The following is an 18,717-nucleotide window of genomic DNA, read 5'->3' on the forward strand; positions in this document are numbered from 1 at the left end:
TGGGCTCTTATAGGCCCTCGCAGATCCCCTATGGGCTTCTATAGAGCCTTGTAGATCCCCTATGGGCTCCTATAGGCCTTCACAGATCATCTGTGGGTTCCTATAGGCCCTCATAGACCCCCTATGGGCTCCTCTAGGGCCCCGTAGAACCCCTATGGGCTCCTATAGGGCCTCGTAGAGACCCTACGGGCTCCTATAGGGCCCCTAGAGACCCCCATTGCCCTTTAAAGCCCCTCCTGCCCCCCCCATAGGCTCCCCGGGTCCCTTATAGAATTTCTGTAGCCCCCTATAGGGCTCTCGGGGGGGGTCTCTGCTGCTCTCTGGTGGCCGCGGCCCCGCACGGCAGCACCCGGGGGGGGGGGGGGGGGGGGGCCTGGGGACCCCCAGGTGACGGGGGGGGGTGGGGTGGGGGGGGGGTGGGGGGAGGCATGGGGACACCGAGGGGACCCCGGGGGGGTTGGGGGGGGACCCCCCCGAGGGACGTAAAGACGCCGCCTCCGCGCTGCCCCTATGGAAACGGGAACATTTATTGAGCCGATACAAAAACCCCCCAGAATCGTTAAAAGTCGCCAACGGCCCCCAAAACCAACCCCTCCCCCCCCCCCCAGAAAAAGGGTCACGGGGACGGCGCAGCCCCCCCCCCCCCATGCACTTTTGGGGGGGGGGCTCCCAGTGCTCCCAGTACACGCCCCCAAGCCAAACTGGTGCGATTCCCCCCCCGGCCCCAAAACGGCCCCAAATCCGGGGGGGGGGGACGCTAAGAGTCGTAATCTTCATCCTCCTCCTCCTCCTCCGGGGCGCGGGGGGGGCCTGGAGCCGGCGGGAGCCCCCCTGGAAGCCCCCCCGGGAGCCCTGGGACCGGGGGGGGGGGCCCAGCGGTGCGAAGGGCACCCCGGGGCTGCGGGAAGGGGGTGTCAGGGGGGGGGCTGGCGGCCCCAAAAAGGGACCTCAGTGTCCCCGCGTGTCCCCCCCCAGCCCTAAAAGAGCCCTGCATCCCCCCCCCCCCGACCCCAAAAGGGAGTCCAGCATCCCAGTGTCACCCCCCCCAAAAAATCCCAATCCCATTGTGTGCCCCCCACCCCAAAATAATTTGGGGTTCCCAATGTCCCTGCCCCCCCCCCACCCCAAAGGGACCCTGCCATCACCCCCCACCCTAAAAAGCACCCCAAAATCCAGGTGCCCCCCGCCACCCCCCCCCACCACCCAAAAAGAAACCCCCGTGCCCCCCACCCTAAAAAGGTCCCCAGCGTCCTGGTGACCCCCCAAAGAGACCCAGGTGTCGTCCCCCCCCCCCCCCCCCAGATACCCCAAATGTCATCCCCCCCCTTGGTACCTGGCGAAATTGAGGGGGGGCCGTGCGGGGGGGGGCTGCGGGGTCTCCTCCTCTGCGTCGCTGTCACTGTCCTCCGAGTCCTCCTTTTTTTTTTGGGGGGGGGGGGGGACGGGGACACAAGGGTCACAGCAAGGGGATGCGTCCCTGCCCCCCCCCCTCCGAACCCAAAAACCCAGGTCCCCCTCCCCTATAACCCTCCTGGGGTCCCAGCGCCCCTCAAATGGGTCCCAGCGCCCCCCCCAGGGGTCCCAGCACCCCCCCCGGGGGTGTCCCCCCCCGCCATGTCCCCACCTCCTGCTCCGAGTCCGTCCCCGACTGTTTGGGGTCTTTGCCCTTGGCTCCGGGACCCCCGTTCTTCCGCCCCGTACCCGGGCGCCGGCCTCTGCGGGGGGGGGGGGGAAGGGCGGGGGGGGTCACCAACACCCCCGTTAGGGTCACCGACGTCCAGGCAGCCCCCCTACCCTAAAATCCCCCCGGGCCCCCCCCCCCCAGAATCCCCCTGAGACCCCCCAAATCCCCCCAGACCCCACTGTCTGAGTTAAGGAGCCCCCAGCCCCCCCCCCCCCCAAATCCCCCACAAGCCCCCCCAGTGCCCAAGGACCCTCTCCACAGCCCCCCCCCCCCCAAATCCAGGACCCCCAAATTTAGGGCTGAGACCCCACAACCCGCCAGTGATGCGCCCCCCCCCCCACTGGAACTCCCAGACCCCAAGGGACCCCAGCACCCAGGATTTAGGGGACCCCCCCCACAAGAATTTAGGGCCCCCCCAAGGACTTAGGCCCCCCCCCAAGAATTTAGGGGGCACCCCAAAGGATTTAGGGACCTCCCCAAGGATTTAAGGGACCCCCAGGGATTTAGGGACACCCCCAGGGATTTGGGGGACCCCCCGAAGGACTTAGGGACCCCCCCCAAGGATTTAGGGGGCACCCCAAAGGATTTAGGGGACCCTCCAGGATTTACGGGACACCCCCCCCCCAAGAATTTAGGGCCCCCCAAAGACTTAGGGACCTCCCCCGAAGGACTTAGGGGGCACCCCAAAGGATTTAGGGGACCCTCCAGGATTTACGGGACACCCCCCCCCCAAGAATTTAGGGCCCCCCAAAGACTTAGGGACCTCCCCCGAAGGACTTAGGGGGCACCCCAAAGGATTTAGGGGACCCTCAAGGATTTACGGGACACCCCCCCACAAGAATTTAGGGCCCCCCAAGGACTTAGGAACTCCCCCCCAAGAACTTAGGAAGCACCCCAAAGGATTTAGGGGACCTGCAGGGATTTAGGGACCCCCCAAGGATTTAGGGAACCCCCCCCAGGACTTACGGGGCACCCCCAAGGATTTAAGGACCCCCCATCCAAGAATTTAGGGACCCTTCCCACGACTTAGGAACCCCCCCAAGGATTTAGGGTGCACCCCAAAGGATTTAGGGGACCCCCCCGGGATTTAGGGAGCCCCCCTCCGTGGGATTTAGGGGTCACCCCAAAGGATTTACGGACCTTTCCCAGGACTTAGGAACGCCCCCAAGGATTTAGGGGACCCCCAGGGATTTAGGAGACCCCCCCAGGGATTTAGGAACCCCCCCCTAGGATTTAGGGGGCACCCCAAAGGATTTAGGGGACCCCCAGGGATTTAGGGGATTTAGGGGGCACCCCCCCCCACCCCCACCGGGATTTGGGGGACCCTCCAGGATTTAGGGGACCCCCCCCAAGGACTTAGGGACGCCCCCCCAAGAATTTAGGGGGCACCCCAAAGGATTTAGGGGACCCCCAGGGATTTAGGGACCCCCCCAAGGATTTAGGGACCCCCCCCAAGGGATTTGGGGGACCCCCCCGGGGATTTGGGGGACCCCCCCGTACCTGCGGGGCGCCCGCTCGCCCTCGCCGTGGGGCTCGTCGCCCTCGCCCTGCATGTCGGGCACGGCGGCCACCAGGTCCTTGAGGAAGTCGAACTGCTGCTCCAGCTCGATGCACTGCTTCCTGGGGGCGGGGCCTCAGCAGGACACGCCCCCAAACGGGGGGGGGGGGTACAAGCCCCGCCCCCCGCCCCAGGCCACACCCCCCCGGCAACAAGCCCCGCCTCCCACCCCCCCTGACCCGCAGGGGCTGGGGGGGGGGAGTGGGGAAACTGAGGCACGGGGCAGGGGGGGGAAGGGGACGGGAGCGCTGGGTGTCAGCGGCACCGGCACCCAGGGGACCTTGGGGACACCTCAACGGCACCCTGGGGATGTTGGGGACACGTTCTCGGCGCCCAGGGGACCTTGGGGACACCTCAACAGCACCCTGGGGACACCTCAATGGCACCCTGGGGACCTTGGGGACATCTCCCCAGCACCCTGGGGACACCTCAATGGTACCCTGGGGACCTTGGGGACACCTCCTTGGCACCCAAGGGACCTTGGGGACACGTTCTCGGCACCCAGGGGACCTTGGGTACACCTCAACGGCACCCTGGGGACTTTGGGGACACGTTCTCAGCACCCAGGGGACCTTGGGGACACCTCAATGGCACCCTGGGGACATTGGGGACACGTCCTCAGCACCCTGGGGACTTTGGGGACACCTCAACAGCACCCTGGGGACACCTCAATGGCACCCTGGGGACGTTGGGGACACCTCAATGGCACCCTGGGGACCTTGGGGACACGTCCTTGGCACCCTGGGGACCTTGGGGACACCTCAAGGGCACCTTGGGGACGTTGGGGACACCTCAAGGGCACCCTGGGGACCTTGGGGACACCTCAACAGCACCCTGGGGACACCTCAACAGCACCCAAGGGACCTTGGGGACACCTCAATGGCACTCTGGGGACGTTGGGGACACCTCCCTGGCACCCAGGGGACCTTGGGAACACCTCAACAGCACCCTGGGGACATCTCCCCAGCACCCTGGGGACACCTCAACAGCACCCAAGGGACCTTGAGAACATGTCCCCAGCACCCAGGGGACCCCGGGGACACCAAGGGGACATCGGGGACATGTCCCAAGCACCCAGGAGACCTCGGGGACACCCAGGGGACCCCGGGGACATGTCCCCAGCACCCAGGGGACCTCAGGGACCCTCAGGGGACCCCCAGGGACCCTTGGGGACACCCAGGGGCCCCCAGGGACAGCCGTGGACTCCCAGGGGACCTTGGGGACACCCAGGGGACCTTGGGAACACCCAGGGGACCTCGGGGACCCCAGGGGACCCCCAGGGGACCTCAGGGACACCCAGGGGACCTCAGGAACACCCAGGGACACCCAAGGGACCCCGGGGACATCCAGGGGACACCCATGGAACCCCAGGGGACCTTGGGGACAGCCCGGGGACCTTGGGGACACTCACAGGTGCGAGGTGGTCATGGTCTTGGCGTTGCGGGACTGGGTGACGTGGCACGCCTTGCGCAGCAGCGACTCCAGGAAGAGCTCCAGCGCCCGCGCTGCCCCGCTAAGGACCCCAAAAAGGGGACACGGGGGGACACGGGGGGACAGGGCCACCTCCCCCCCCCCACCCCCGGGGGGGTCCTGGTGGCCTGGGGGTGGCCTGTCCCATGGCGGGGGGAATGGGGATGGGAAGGGGACCGAGACGGGACACCGCTGGGCAAAGAGGGGACGGGGGTGGGGGTGGCACCATGGGGGACAGGGAGGGGACAGGGAGGGCACACAATGGGGGCACAGTGGGGACATGGAGGGGACACCATTGGGGCACAATCGGGACGGGGAGGGGACACAATGGGGACACAACAGGGACACGGACGGGACTCAGTGGGGACACCATGGGGACAGGGAGGGGACAAGGAGGGGACACCATGGGGACACCACGGGGATCGGGAGGGGACACTGTGGGGACAGGGAGGGGACTCAATGGGGACACCACGGGGACGGGGAGGGGACACGATGGGGGCACATTGGGGACACGGAGGGGACACAAGGGGGACATTGAGGAGACGCCATAGGGACATGGAAGGGGACACAACTGGGGTGAGAAGGGGACACAGAGGGGACGCAACGGGGACACAGAGAGGACGTGGAGGGGACACAATGGGGACATCATGGGGACACGTTGGGGACACAGAGGGGACAAAGAAGGAACATGGAGGGGGCTCAATGGGGACACCATGGGTATGGGGAGGGGACTCAGTGGGGACGCCACAGGGATGGGGAGGGGACACAACAGGGACAAGGAGGAGACTCAGTGGGGACACCGTGGGGACGAGGAGGGGACTCAATAGGGACATCACGGGCATGGGGAGGGGACACCATGGGGACAGGGAGGGGACACCGTAGGGACACCACGGGGATGGAGAGGGGACACCGTGGGGACAAGGAGGGGACAAGGAGGGGACACTGTGGGGACACCACGGGGATGGGGAGGGGACACCGTGGGGTCACCATGGGGACCCCGAGGGGACCGCGGAGGATACAGATGATGACGGGGACGGCGGCCGCCACCTTCCCGATCTCCTCGTCCGTCTGCATGATCTTCTTGATCCGCGCCTGGGGACCGCAGGGGACACTGAGGCACGGCCCCGCCCCCCGAGCCAGGCCCCGCCCCCCCGAGCCAGGCCCCGCCCCCCCGAGCCAGGCCCCGCCCCCCAAACCCACGGCCCCTCCCCTCCCCGAGGCAAGAAGCCCACACCCGGTGGGCCGGGCCCCGCCCCCCGGAAAACCACGCCCACCACCCCGCTGACCACGCCCCCGCCCCCCCCCCGCCGAGGAAACCACGCCCCGCCCCCTCCGGCCAGGCCCCGCCCACCAGACCACACCCCCTCCCCCGAAGCCACGCCCCTCCCGAGGCCTGTTGCTAGGGGCCCACCTGTCCGCTCCCCCCCCGTTGCCATGGCACCCCCGTTGCCGTGACGCCCGGTTGCCGCGGAGACCCGTTGTCATGGCAACCGCCCTCCCCGCTTCCTCCAGGCCCCGCTTCCCCTCCCGGAGCCGGTTCCGGGCCCGGAGCCCACCACAGCGACCCCGGGACCCCCTCAGGGCCCCGGTTCTCCCCTCCCAGCCCCGGTTCCCCCCCCCTCAGGACCCCGGTTCCCCCCTCAGGACCCCGGTTCCCCCCTCAAGGCCCCGGACGCCCCTCAAAGCCCCGGTTCCCCCCCCCTTCCAGGCCCCGTTCCCGGCCCGGTTCCCGGTTCCCGGCCCCGCTGACCGGCGGGAAGCGCGCGTTGTATTTCTTCTTCTTGCTCGGCATCGCCGCCGCTTGCCGCCGCCGCCGCCCCGCCCCCCGCCGGGCCCCGGCCCCGCTGGGCCCCGCTGGGCCGCTCCCGCTCCCACCGCCGGGCCCCGCTCCGCTGCGGCCTGCGCGCCCCGCCCCTTCCGCCGTTAGCCCCGCCCCTTCCGGCGCCGGGCGTTAGGCCGTTCTCCCCTCAGCGGCGAAGCCACGCCCCCTAGCCCCCTCCAGCAAGCCACGCCCCCTCTCTAGACCACGCCCCCTCGCGGCGGCACGCCCATCACTCAGACCACGCCCCCCGCGCAAGGCCACGCCCCCTCCCTCAGAGCCCCCCCCCCCCCCCCCCCGCTGTCAATCAAGCGAGCCCGGCGCTGGCATTGGGCCGTTTATTTCGGGGAGGGGAGGGGTTAAAAAGGGGCGGGGGGGGGGGTCGGGGGGGTTTTGGGGTCCCCCCCCCCCCGCCCTAAGGCACTTTTTAGAGAGGGGAGGGGCCGTGCTCGCGCGGGGGAGGGGCGGCCCCCCCCCCCCCGGGGCTCTCCCAGTGAGCCCCAGTGGCCTCCCAGTAGCTCCCAGTTCCAGCCCAGTCAGGCCCAGTAGCTCCCAGTTACCCCCAGCAGCTCCCAGTTGCCCTCCAGCCCCCCCCCCAGTTGCCCCCAGTAGCCCTTGAAGCTGCTCCAGTCCCTCCCAGTAACACTTTAAGCCCCCCCCAGTTGCTCCCAGTAACCTGTCAAGCCCCCCCGCTTACTCCCAGTGACTCCCAGCAGTCAAGGCCCCCCAGTAGCTCCCAGTAGCCCTTTAACCTCCTCCCAGTTGCTCCAAGTAGCCCTCTAAGCACCCCCAGTTCCTCCCAGTAACAGTTTAACCCCCATCCCAGTTGCTCCCATATCCCTCTAAGTCCCTCCAGTAGCTCCCAGTAGCCCTTTAAGCCCCCCAGTTCCTCCCAGTAGCCCTTGAAGCTGCTCCAGTCCCTCCCAGTAACACTTTAAGCCCCCCCCAGTTGCTCCCAGTAACCTGTCAAGCCCCCCCGCTTACTCCCAGTGACTCCCAGCAGTCAAGGCCCCCCAGTAGCTCCCAGTAGCCCTTTAACCTCCTCCCAGTTGCTCCAAGTAGCCCTCTAAGCACCCCCAGTTCCTCCCAGTAACAGTTTAACCCCCATCCCAGTTGCTCCCATATCCCTCTAAGTCCCTCCAGTAGCTCCCAGTAGCCCTTTAAGCCCCCCAGTTCCTCCCAGTAGCCCTTGAAGCTGCTCCAGTCCCTCCCAGTAACACTTTAAGCCCCCCCCAGTTGCTCCCAGTAACCAGTCAAGCCCCCCCAGTTGCTCCCAGTATCCCTTTAAGCCCCCCCAGCAGCCCTTTAACCCCCTCCCAGTTGCTCCCAGTGACTCCCAGTTGCCCCCGGCCGCCCTTCACCCCCCCCCCCAGCTGCTCCCCGCACCCCCCCCCCGCCCTCCCAGTCCCTCCCAGTGCCTCCCAGTTAGGTGGAAGGGAACTGGCTGAGGAAGGCGCTGAAGTCCAGGTCCCCCAGGGAGGGCAGCGAGTCCTCGGCGGGCGGGGGGGGCCCCCCCAAATCCGGGGGGGGGGGCAGATCCGGGGGGGGTGCCCCCCCCGGGGGGGGCCGGGGGGGGGCTGGCTCTGCACCAGCCGGGTGATGGCTTCGGGGTAGGACAGCAGCATGGCGGGGGGGGCGCCCCCCCCCGACGGAGGGGGGGGTCCCCGAAACCCGCTGGGAGGGGGGGGAGCTCCCCGAACCCCCCGCCCCCGGCGGCGGCGGCGGCGCCGGTGCCGGGGGGGGGCTCGGGGGGGCCCAGCAGGCGCTGGAGCTCGGCGGCGTCGATGGTGTCGAAGGGGGGGTCGTCCAGCAGCGCCCCTAAATCCAGGGGGGGGGGCGCCCCCCCCGGATCGGGGCCGCCCCCGCCCCCCATTTCGGCGCCGGGGGCTGGGGGGGGGCCCGGCCCCCCCTCGTCGAACTGCAGCTGCAGCAGGGCCTCGGCCAGGGGCTCCGGGGCTGCGGCGGGGGGGGGCACCCCGAAAGGGAAGAGGGGGGCGGGGGCGGCCCCCAGCGGGGGGAGAGCTGGGGGGGCAAGGGGGGGGGCATAAGTATGGGGGGGGGGCTCGGATGTGCCCCCCCCATCTCTTTTTGACCCCCCCCCCCACTCCTTTGCCCCCCCAGGACTCCCATTTCCACCCCCAGACCCCCCCCTTTGCCCCCCCCCCCATATCCACCCCCAGACCCCCCTTTGCCCCCCCATATCCACCCCCAGACCCCCCCCTTTGCCCCCCCATTAAATCCCCTCATTTGCCCCCCCCAGCCCCCCCCGTTTCCGCCCCCATACCCCCCCTTTGCTGCCCCCAAACCCCATTAGCCCCCCCCATTTACCCCCCCCCCCAAAACTCACCCATGCTGGGGGGGGGCTGGGGGGCCTGGGGGGGCCGGGAGGGCACGGCGATGCGCCGGGGGGGCCGCGGCTCCGAGGGCTCCAGGCCTTTTGGGGGGGGGGGGGGGGGGGCGGACAGGAGGGGTATCAGCAACAGCGTCAGGACCCCAAATAGCCCCGAGAACCCAATACCCCCCCAGGAACCCCCAAAACCCGCCAGGACCCCAAATACCCCCCCTGAAACAACACCCCCCCCCCCCGACCCCAAATACCCCCCAGGAACCCCAAATGCCCCCCCAGTACCCCAAAACACAGCCCCGGACCCCAAATACCTCCCCAGTAACCCCAAAACACCCCCAGGACCACCCCCCCCCCCAGGACCCCAAACACCCCCCGAGGAACCCCAAAACACCCCCTAGGACCCCAAATACCCCCCCAGGACTCCCAAATGACCCCCAGGACCCCAAATACCCCCCCAACACCACAAATACCCCCCCAACACCACAAATACCCCATAAAGTAACCCCAATAACCCCCTTGACACCCCAAGCCCCCCCCAAGACCCCCATAGCCCCCTGTAGGTACCCAACACCCCCAAAAACCCCGTTAACCCCCCGGTGCCTCCAACACCCCCTTAGCACCCCCAAATATCCCCCTTCGCACCCCAAATCCCCCCATCGGTGGGGGAGGGACCCAGATTTGCCCCCCCCCCAAGACCCCAATTCCCCCCCAGGGACCCCATAAAGGGCTGTGGGACCCCCACCCCATATATCCCCCCCCCCCCACCCCGGGACCCCACAACCTGGCAGCGGCGCCCGCTGGACGAAGGCGCGGAACGTCTCCCGCGTGCGCTTGCGCTTCTCCTCGATGCACTGCAGGTCCCCTGCGCCCAGTCCCCACCAGTACGTCCCAGTAAGAACCAGTCACCACCCCCACGACCCCCTAGACCCCTCCCCCACCCCCCCAACAAGCCCTGGTGACCCCCGAAATCCCGGTGACCCCAAATGTATCTATGACCCCAAATGCACCAGTGACGCCAAATGGGGCACTGATGCTCCCAGCAACAACCAGTTGCTCTCCCAGTAGCTCCCAGTAAGTCCCAGTCACACCAGTAAAACCAAGAGAGGGGCAGGGGGTCCCCAAAGGGTCCCCAAAGGGTTGGGGGGGCTGGAGACCTCCCTGGGAACCCCATAACCACATTGGGGACCCCTTGGGGACCCCATAACCACGTTGAGGACCCCGTGGGGACACCAGGGTTGGGTTGAAGACCCCACAACCATGTTGGGGACCCCATAACCACGGTGGGGACCCCCTCGGGGACATCAGGGTTGGGCTGAAGACCCCATAACCACGTTGGGGACCCCTTGGGGACCCCACAACCATGGTGGGGAACCCTTGGGGACATCAAGGTTGGGTTGAGGACCCCATAACCACACTGGGGACCCCATAACCATGTTGGGGACCCTTTGGAGGCCCCATAACCACATTGGGGCCACCACCACCACCTTGAGGACCCTTTGGGGACCCCAGAACCATATTGGGGTCACCACCACCACCTTGGGGACCCTATAGGGACCCCATAACCACGTTGGGGCCACCAACCACCACAACCGCGTCACCAAACCCCTTAAATCCCACCCGACGCCCCCGTTGGCGACCGCGCTGTTGGGTTGGGGTGGGCTATGGGGTGTAGGGTGGGTATAGGGCGTAGGGTGGGTGTAGGGTGGGTATAGGGTAGGTATAGTGTGTAGGATGGGTGTAGAGTGGGTGTAGGGGCGTAGGGTGGGTGTAGGATTGATATAGGGTGTAGGATGGGTGTAGGATGGGTGTAGGATGGGTGTAGAGTGCGTATAGAGTAGGTTTAGGGACGTATAGTGGGTATAGGATGTAGGGTGGGTGTAGGGTGTAGAGTGGGTATAGCGTGTAGGGTGTAGAATGGATATAGGACGTAGGGTGGGTGTAGGGTGGGTATAGGGTGTAGTGTGGGTGGAGGGTGGATATAGGGTAGAGACTGGGTATAGGGTGGGTGTAGGTTGGGTATAGGGTGTGTACAGGATGTAGTGCAGGTGTAGGGTGCATATAGGGTGTAGGGTGGGTATAGGGTGGGTATATAGTGTGTATAGGGTGTAGGGTGGGTGTAGGGTGGATATGGGATGTAGGGTAGGGTATAGAGTGTATGGGGTGTATAAGATGTAGGGTGGATATAGGGTGTAGGGTGGATAGACGGTGTAGAGTGTATATAGGATGTAGAATAAGTATAGGATGTAATGATATAAAACGGGTATAGGATGCGAGGTGGATATAGAATGTACAATAGGTATAGAATGTAGGGTGGATATAGCGTGTAAAATGAATATGGAATGTAGGAAGGATATAGGGCGTAGTATGGGTATAGGGTGTAGAGTGGATATAGGATGCAGGCTGGGTACAGGCGTAGGATGGGTATAGAGTGTAGGGTGGATATAGGACGTAGGGTGGGTATAGGGTGTAGGATGGGTATAGGATGTAGGGTGGGTATAGGGCGTAGGCTGGGTATAGGTTGTACGATGGGTATACAGTGTAGGGTGGGTATAGAGTGTAGGGTGGATATAGGACGTAGGGTGGGTATAGGGTGTAGGGTGGGTATAGGGTGTAGGACTGGTATAGGATGTAGGGTGGATATAGCGTGTACGCTGGGTATAGTGTGTAGGCTGGGTATAGGGTGCAGGGTGTAGTATGGGTATAGAGTATATGATGAATATAGGGTGTAGGGTGAATATAGGGTGTATATAGGGTGTAGGATGGATATAGGATATAGGGTGGATATAGGGCGTAGGGTGGGTATAGGGTGTAGGATCGGTATAGGATGTAGGGTGGATATAGCGTGTAGGCTGGGTATAGGATGGAGGGTGGGTATAGGGTGTAAAATGGGTATAGGACGTAGGGTGGGTATAGGGTGTAGGGTGTAGGATGTAGGGTGGATATAGGGCGTAGATTGGTTATAGGGTGTAGGATCAGTATAGGATGTAGGGTGGATATAGCGTGTATGCTGGGTATGGGGTGTAGGGTGGGTATAGGGTGCAGGGTGTAGTATGGGTATACAGTATAGGATGAATATAGGAAGTAGGGTGAATATAAGGTGTAGGGTGGATATAGGGTGTAGGATGGGTATAGGATATAGGGTGGATATAGGGTGTAGGGTGGATATAGGGTGTAGGGTGGGGATAGGATGTAGGGTGGATATAGGGTGTAGGGTGGATATAGGGCATAGGGTGGGTATAGGGTGTAGGATTGGTATAGGATGTAGGGTGGATATAGCGTGTAGGCTGGGTATAGGATGGAGGGCGGGTATAGGGTGTAAAATGGGTATAGGACGTAGGGTGGGTATAGGCTGTAGGGTGTAGGGTGGAGATAGGGCGTAGAGTGGGTATAGGGTGTAGGATCGGTATAGGATGTAGAGTGGATATAGTATGTATGCTAGGTATGGGGTGTAGGGTGGTATAAGGTGCAGGTTGTAGTATGGGTATACAGTATAAGATGAATATACGATGTAGGGTAAATATGGGGTGTAGGGTGGATATGGGATATAGAGTGGATATAGGGTGCAGGGTGGATATAGGGTGTAGGGTGGATACAGGGTGTAGGGTGAATATAGGGTGTAGGGTGGATACAGGGTGTAGGGTGAATATAGGGTGTAGCATGAATATAGAGTGTAGGGTGTGTATCGGGTGTAGTATGGGTATAGAGTATAGGCTGGATATAGGATGTAGGGCGAATATATGATGTAGGATGGATATAGTGTGTAGGGCGGGCACAGGGCGGGCGTAGGGAGCATATAGGATCTGGGGCTCGCGGGGGGGGCGCCGTACCCTGGTGCGGGAGGTAGCGGAAGTCGAGGGGGGAGCGCTGGCGGTCGGAGGGGCGCTGCAGCTGCATGCGCACGGTGACGGGCTGGCGCAGCGCGCGCTCGCGGAAGGGCGGCGTGCGGAAGACGATGGCCACCTGCCGGTGCACGTCGGCCGCCGCGAAGCTGCCCTTGGCCTCCCAGCCCTCGGCGCGGAACAGCACCTCGATGTCCTCTGCGGGGCGACAGCGGGGTTTTCCTGGGGTGCTTATAGGGTTTTTGGGGGTTCGCGGGGGGGGGGGTTTGGTTTTTTAACATTTTTTAATACGTATTTTTGTCAGTCTTGGGGGTTTCTTTGAGGGTTTTGGGGTATTTTGGGGGGGTTGTTTTTTTAAGGGGGGGTTTGGGGGTGTTGTTTTTAGGGTTTGGGGGTTTTCTTATAGGGTTTGGGGATTTTCAGGGGGATTTGTTTTTTTTTATCTTTTTTTTTTAATTAATTTTTGTAACTTTGGGGTTTTCTTCGAGGGTTTTGGGGCATTCTGTTTTTTTTTTTTTGGGGGGGATTTGGGGGTACTATTTTTAGGGTTTTGGGGTTCTCTTATAGGGTTTTGGGATTTACGGGGGGGATTTGTTTTCTTTTTATATTTTTTTAAATTTATTTTTGTAAGTGTTGGGGTTTTGGGGTATTTTTTTTTTTTTTTTTTTTAGGAGGGTTTGGGGGTATTGTTTTTAGGATTTTGGGGTTTTCTTATAGGGTTTTGGGATTTTCGGGGGGTTTTGTTTTTTTAAACATTTTTTTAATACGTATTTTTGTAAGTTCTAGGGTTTTCTTTGAGGGTTTTGTTTTTTTTTGGGGGGGGGAGGGTTGGGGGTCTTGTTTTTAGGGTTTTTGGATTTTCTTATAGGGTTTTGGGGTTTTCGGGGATATATATTTTTTAACTTTTTTAAATATATTTTTGTAAGTTTTGGGGTTTTCTTCTAGTGTTTTGGGTTATTTGGGAGGGTTTTTTTTTTTTTTTTTTTAGGGGGGAGGTTGAGGGTTTTGGTTTTAGGGTTTGGGGCTTTTCTTTTAGGATTTTTTTTTAGGGTTTCACTTAATTTTTTTGGGGGGGATGGTTTTGGCTTGTTTGGGGGTTTTGTTTTTAGGATTTTGGGGTCTTTTTTAGGGTTTTGTGGTTTCCTTTTAGGGTTTTGGTTTTTTTTGGTGTTTTTTTGGCTTTTTTTTGGGGGGTGGGGTTTTATTTTTAGGGTTTTGGGGGCTATTTCGTGGGGAACTTTGGAGTTTTATTTCAGTTTGGGGTTTACTTTTTTTTTTTTTAGGGTTTTGGGCTTGTTTTTTGTTTGGGGGGTGGGCATACCGACCTTTCTGGACCTTGTCGCAGAGCAGGAAGATCTCGTCGCCCCCCGGCAGCTCCCCGAGTTGCGGTTCACCCGGCAGATGCGCAGCTCGGCCGTGCTGGGGGCACCTGGGGACAGGGGGAGGATTTGGGGTGACGTGGGGTGACACGGGGTCACACAGGGTCACATGGGGGTCACACAGATTTGTATAGGGTGACACGAGGACGTGGGGAGTTATGCGGGGTGATATGGGGTCATGGAGGGTAGCGCGGGGGTTATAGGGTGATATGGGGTCACGCAGGGTGGCATGGGGGGCACACGGGGTCATATAGAGTGATATGAGGTCACGCAGGGTGATATGGGGTCACACAGGGTCACATGGGGTCATATAGGGTGATGTGGGGTCACACGGGTCATATAGGGTGATATAGGGTCATGCAGGGTCACATAGGGTGATATGGGGTCACATAGGGTCACATGGGGTCATATAGGGTGATATGGGGTCACACAGGGTCACATGGGGTCATATAGGGTGTTATGGGGTCACACAGGGTCACATGGGGTCATATAGGGTGAAATGGGGTCACACAGGGTCACATGAGGTCATATAGGGTGTTACGGGGTCATGCAGGGTGGCAGGGGGGTCACATGCGAAGCCTCGCATGGCTTTAGCACGTTTTGGTCTGTTTTAGCGCGTTTTTGGCACGTTTTCGTCTCCCAACAAAAAAGTGAAACATTTTAAGATGTTTTTGGCACCTAACGTGCTTTTTAGCATGTTTTTGGCATGTTTTGGTGTCACAGCAAAACTCTGACGTATTCTAACATACTTCTGGTATAATTTAGCATGTTTTTATCATGCATTTAGCATGTTTTTAGCATGTTTTACTGTCTTAATAAAATTTTCATGTGTTTGAATGCGTTCTAGGCGTGACCTAGTGTGCTCTTGGTGTGTTTTAGCGTATTTTGGGCATGTTTTTGGTGTGTTTTTGACATATTTTAACACCTCAACAAAACTTTCACGTTTATTAGTACGTTCTTGGCATGACAGCATGTTTTTTGGTGGCATGTTTTGGCATGCTTTGGGCACGTTTTAGCATCTCAGCAGAATTTTCATGTATTTTAGTATGTTATTGGCATGACCTAACATGTTTTTGTCATGTTTTAAGCATGTTTTCTGCATGTTTCAGTGTCTCAGCAGAAATTTTAATGTATTTTAGTATGTTATCGGCATGACCTAACATGTTTTTGTCATGTTTTAGGCATGTTTTCTGCATGTTTCAGTGTCTCAACAGAAATTTGCATGTATTTTGGTATGTTCTTGGCATGACTTAACATGTTTTTGTCATGTTTTGTCATGTTTCAGGCATGTTTTCTGCATGTTTCAGTGTCTCAGCAGAATTTTTATGTATTTTTGTATGTTCTTGGCATGACCTAACGTGATTTTGTCATGTTTTGGCTTTTTTTAGTGTGTTTTGGCATGTTTTGATGCGTCTTGGCATGTTTTTGGCCTGTTCTGGGTGTGTTTTTGCATATTTTTGGCACGTTTTTGCATATTTTCGGCATGTTTTTGGCGTGTTTTCGGTGCGGGACTCACGGTTATCGTAGATGGGCTGGGAGAGGACGGGGGCAGCGGGTGCAGCCCCCTGGGCCGCGCACCCACACCTGGAAGCAGAGCCGCACCGCGCTCAGGTCGTACTCGCCACCGCGCTCCTCCGCCGGCACTGCCGCGCACCAGTAAGAACCAGTCACCACCAGTAACCACCAGTCACCCCTGCCGCTGTCCCCCTGGCTGCTGGCTGAGCCCTCCCAGTGCTCCCAGTAACCTCTCGGGGCTTCCAGTAAGCTCCCAGTAAGCTCCCACAGTTCCCAGTAACCTCCCACTGCTCCCAGTAAGCTCCTAGTGCTCCTACTGATCCCTCCTAGTCCTCCCAGTACCCTCCCAGTAACTCCCAGGACCCTCAGCACCCCTCCCAGTAACCCTTAGTATACCTCCCAGTGCTTCCCAGTAGCCCCCATAGCTTCCCGGAACTGTCAGCACCACTATCAGTAACCCCCAGTATAGCTCCCAGTGCTTCCCAGTAGCCCCCAATGCCTCCCAGTAACCCCCAGTACCCTCAGAACCCCTCTCAGTAACCCCCAGTATACCTCCCAGTGCTTCCCAGTAGCCCCCGATGCCCCCCAGACCACCCCAGCAACCCCCAGCTCCCCACCAACCCCCCGCCCAGTAACCCCCAGCGCCTCCCAGTAACCTCCCCAGCGCCTCCCAGTGCTCCCAGTACCGTTGAAGGGGTTGTTGTTGGTGCGGATGCGCTCGGCCACGGCTGCCTCCAGCTCTCGTTTTTTCACGCACTGGATGCCCAGGTTCTGGAAACTGCCCGGGGGCTCAGCACGACCCCCCCCCCCCCCAGACACCCTCCCCCAAAATTTTAGGACCTCCCCAAATCCCCAGGGACTCCCCAACCCCCCTGGGACATCCCCAAGACCCCAGAACCCCCCCCCCAAAAAAAACAACCCTCAGGGATCCCTTCAAGACTCTGAAATTCCTCCAAGAACCCCTGGGACCCTCCCATTACCTGCGCCCCCCCCCCAAAATTGAGACGCCCCCAAAAAATTGGGTCCCCTCCCCAAACCCCAAGAATCCCCCAGACCCCTGGGACCCCCCCAGAACCCTGGAGACCCCCCAGAACCCCCCAAATCACCTTGGACCCCCTAGATCTCCCCATCACCCCTTACCTGTAGCCCCCAAACCCCAGAACCCCCCAAATCCTGGGGGACGCCCCCCCAACCCCATTACCTCCGCCTTTAGACCCCCCACTGCCCCCCAAGTCCCCCCAAAAACCCTAAAGACCCCTGCGCCCCCACCAACCCCCCCCCAAACCCAACAGGGGACCCCCAGAGATGGCTTTCGGGAGGGGGTCCCCCGGTTCGGGGGTGGGTTCCTCGTTTTAGGGTGGGGTTCCCCGGTTTGGGGGGAGTCCCCGGTTTGGGGGGGGGTCCCGTGGCCCCCCTACCTGTGGACGCTGCGCTCGGGGGCCAGCTCGGCCTCGTAGAAGCCGTCGTGGCAGTCGCGCCCCACCAGCTCGTGGGGGTGGGGGCGGTGGGGGGGTCCTTGGTCACCAGCGACACCCGCACGCGGCCCGGGCCCCGGTAGTTGTTCACCTGTGGGGGGGGGGGGGGCACGTTGGGGGCTTACTGGGAGGGACTGGGAGGGACTGGGAGGGTGCTGGAGGGGGTCTGGGGGTGCTCGGGGTTGCTGGGGGGATTGGGGGGTTACCGGGGGCTATTGGGGTGGATTGGGGGCTCTGGGGGTGTACTGGGGGGTACTGGGGAGTTACTGGGAGGGCATTGGGGGGTTACTGGGGTGTATTGGGGTGGACTGGGGGGTATTGGGGTGTACTGGAAGGTTACTGGGGGGTACTGGGGAGTTACTGGGAGGGCATTGGGGGGTTACTGGGGTGTATTGGGGGTTACTGGGGGGTAGTGGGGTGTATGGGGGGTACTGGGGGGCTATTGGGATGGATTGGGGGGTTACTGGGGGGCTACTGGGGTGGATTGGGGGCTCTGGGTGGCTACTGGGGTGTACTGGGAGGTACTGGGGGTTACTGGAGGGTGCTGGGAGGCTATTGGTGGGTACTGGGCGGTTACTGGGGGCCTACTGGGGTGGATTGGGGGCTCTGGGGGTGTACTGGGAGGTTACTGGGGGGTACTTGGGAGTTACTGGGAGGGCATTGGGGGGTTACCCCAGGAGGGACACTGGGGTGGGATCAGGGGGGATTCCCAGCTCCTAACGGCCTGTACTGGTCTGTACTGGTCTGTACTGGTTTGTACTGGTCTGTACTGGGGACTCACGCGGATGGTGGGGTGGGTGCGGGTGCTGTCGGTGCTGTGCTCCCCGGGGATGCTCCCGGCCGAGCGCCCCTCGCACTTGTAGCGGAAGCGCATCCCCCGCTGCTTCGGCTGCTCCAGGATCTCCACCGAGGGGCGCCCCCACCTCTACCCGGGGCGGGGGGGGGCAACGCGTCACCCCCGGGACCCCCCTCAAACCTCAAGGGACCCCCCCAAACCCCAGAGATCCCCCCAAAAACCCTCAGGGACCCCCGATTCCCCCCCAGAGACCCCAAAACCCAACCGGGGACCCCCCAAAAATCCCCCCCCTGAGGCCCCCCCTCCCAAAATCCCCCCCCCAAGGACCCCAATTTCTCCCCCTCCCCCCATGAGACCCCCCCACAGGGACCCCAATTTCCCCTGGGACCCCAAATTCCACCCCCAAAGCCCCCCTCCCCCAGGGACCCCAATCCCCCCCCCAAAGATCCCCCCAAAGGCCCCCCAAACCCCCCAGAGACCCCATTTCCCCCAGAGACCCCCCAAAGCCCCCTCCCACCTCCCCCGGGACCCCCAAACCCCTGGGACCCCCCCCAACCCCGTGACCCCCCCAAGACCCCCCCAAATTCCCCTGGGACCCCCCCCAAAAAGCCCCCCCCCCCAAGCTCACCCTGCTGGCCCCAGTCCGGCAGGAAGAACGGCAGATCTGGGGGGGGGGGGGGGGGGAGTGGGCGGGGCTTCGTGAGGGGCGGGGCCCAAACCCCGCGCCCTCATTGGACGAGGCGCGGTGACCCCGCCCCCGCCCAGTTAGGCTTCCGCCCCGTTAACCCTGGAACCTACTGAGGGCGCCCCCAAGAAGCCCAAATTGCCCCCGTTA

The 18,717-nt window shown here is 61.8% G+C and overlaps 2 protein-coding genes across 2 annotated transcripts; both read right to left on the minus strand.

The window, feature by feature from the left end:
* Window positions 1-508: 508 nt before the first annotated feature.
* LOC125181384 (dr1-associated corepressor) lies at window positions 509-6,635 on the minus strand. Its single transcript, XM_066987462.1, is given in 8 exon segments — window positions 509-844; window positions 847-898; window positions 1,334-1,416; window positions 1,625-1,715; window positions 3,185-3,304; window positions 4,654-4,747; window positions 5,732-5,804; window positions 6,463-6,635. Coding segments are annotated over 8 exon segments (642 nt in total). The 5' UTR covers window positions 6,505-6,635; the 3' UTR covers window positions 509-757.
* Window positions 6,636-6,855: 220 nt separating this feature from the next.
* LOC136788759 (transcription factor p65-like) lies at window positions 6,856-18,010 on the minus strand. The gene is given in 14 exon segments (XM_066987435.1): window positions 6,856-8,073; window positions 8,076-8,173; window positions 8,176-8,553; window positions 8,879-8,965; window positions 9,660-9,740; window positions 12,706-12,915; window positions 14,043-14,087; window positions 14,090-14,146; window positions 15,613-15,656; window positions 15,658-15,739; window positions 16,298-16,389; window positions 17,030-17,126; window positions 17,129-17,177; window positions 17,868-18,010. Coding segments are annotated over 14 exon segments (1,530 nt in total). The 5' UTR covers window positions 17,961-18,010; the 3' UTR covers window positions 6,856-7,956.
* Between the last annotated feature and the right edge of the window lie 707 nt (window positions 18,011-18,717).

The sequence above is a fragment of the Anser cygnoides genome, chromosome W (genome assembly GCF_040182565.1).
Source record: "Anser cygnoides isolate HZ-2024a breed goose chromosome W, Taihu_goose_T2T_genome, whole genome shotgun sequence".
Lineage (NCBI taxonomy): Eukaryota > Metazoa > Chordata > Aves > Anseriformes > Anatidae > Anser > Anser cygnoides.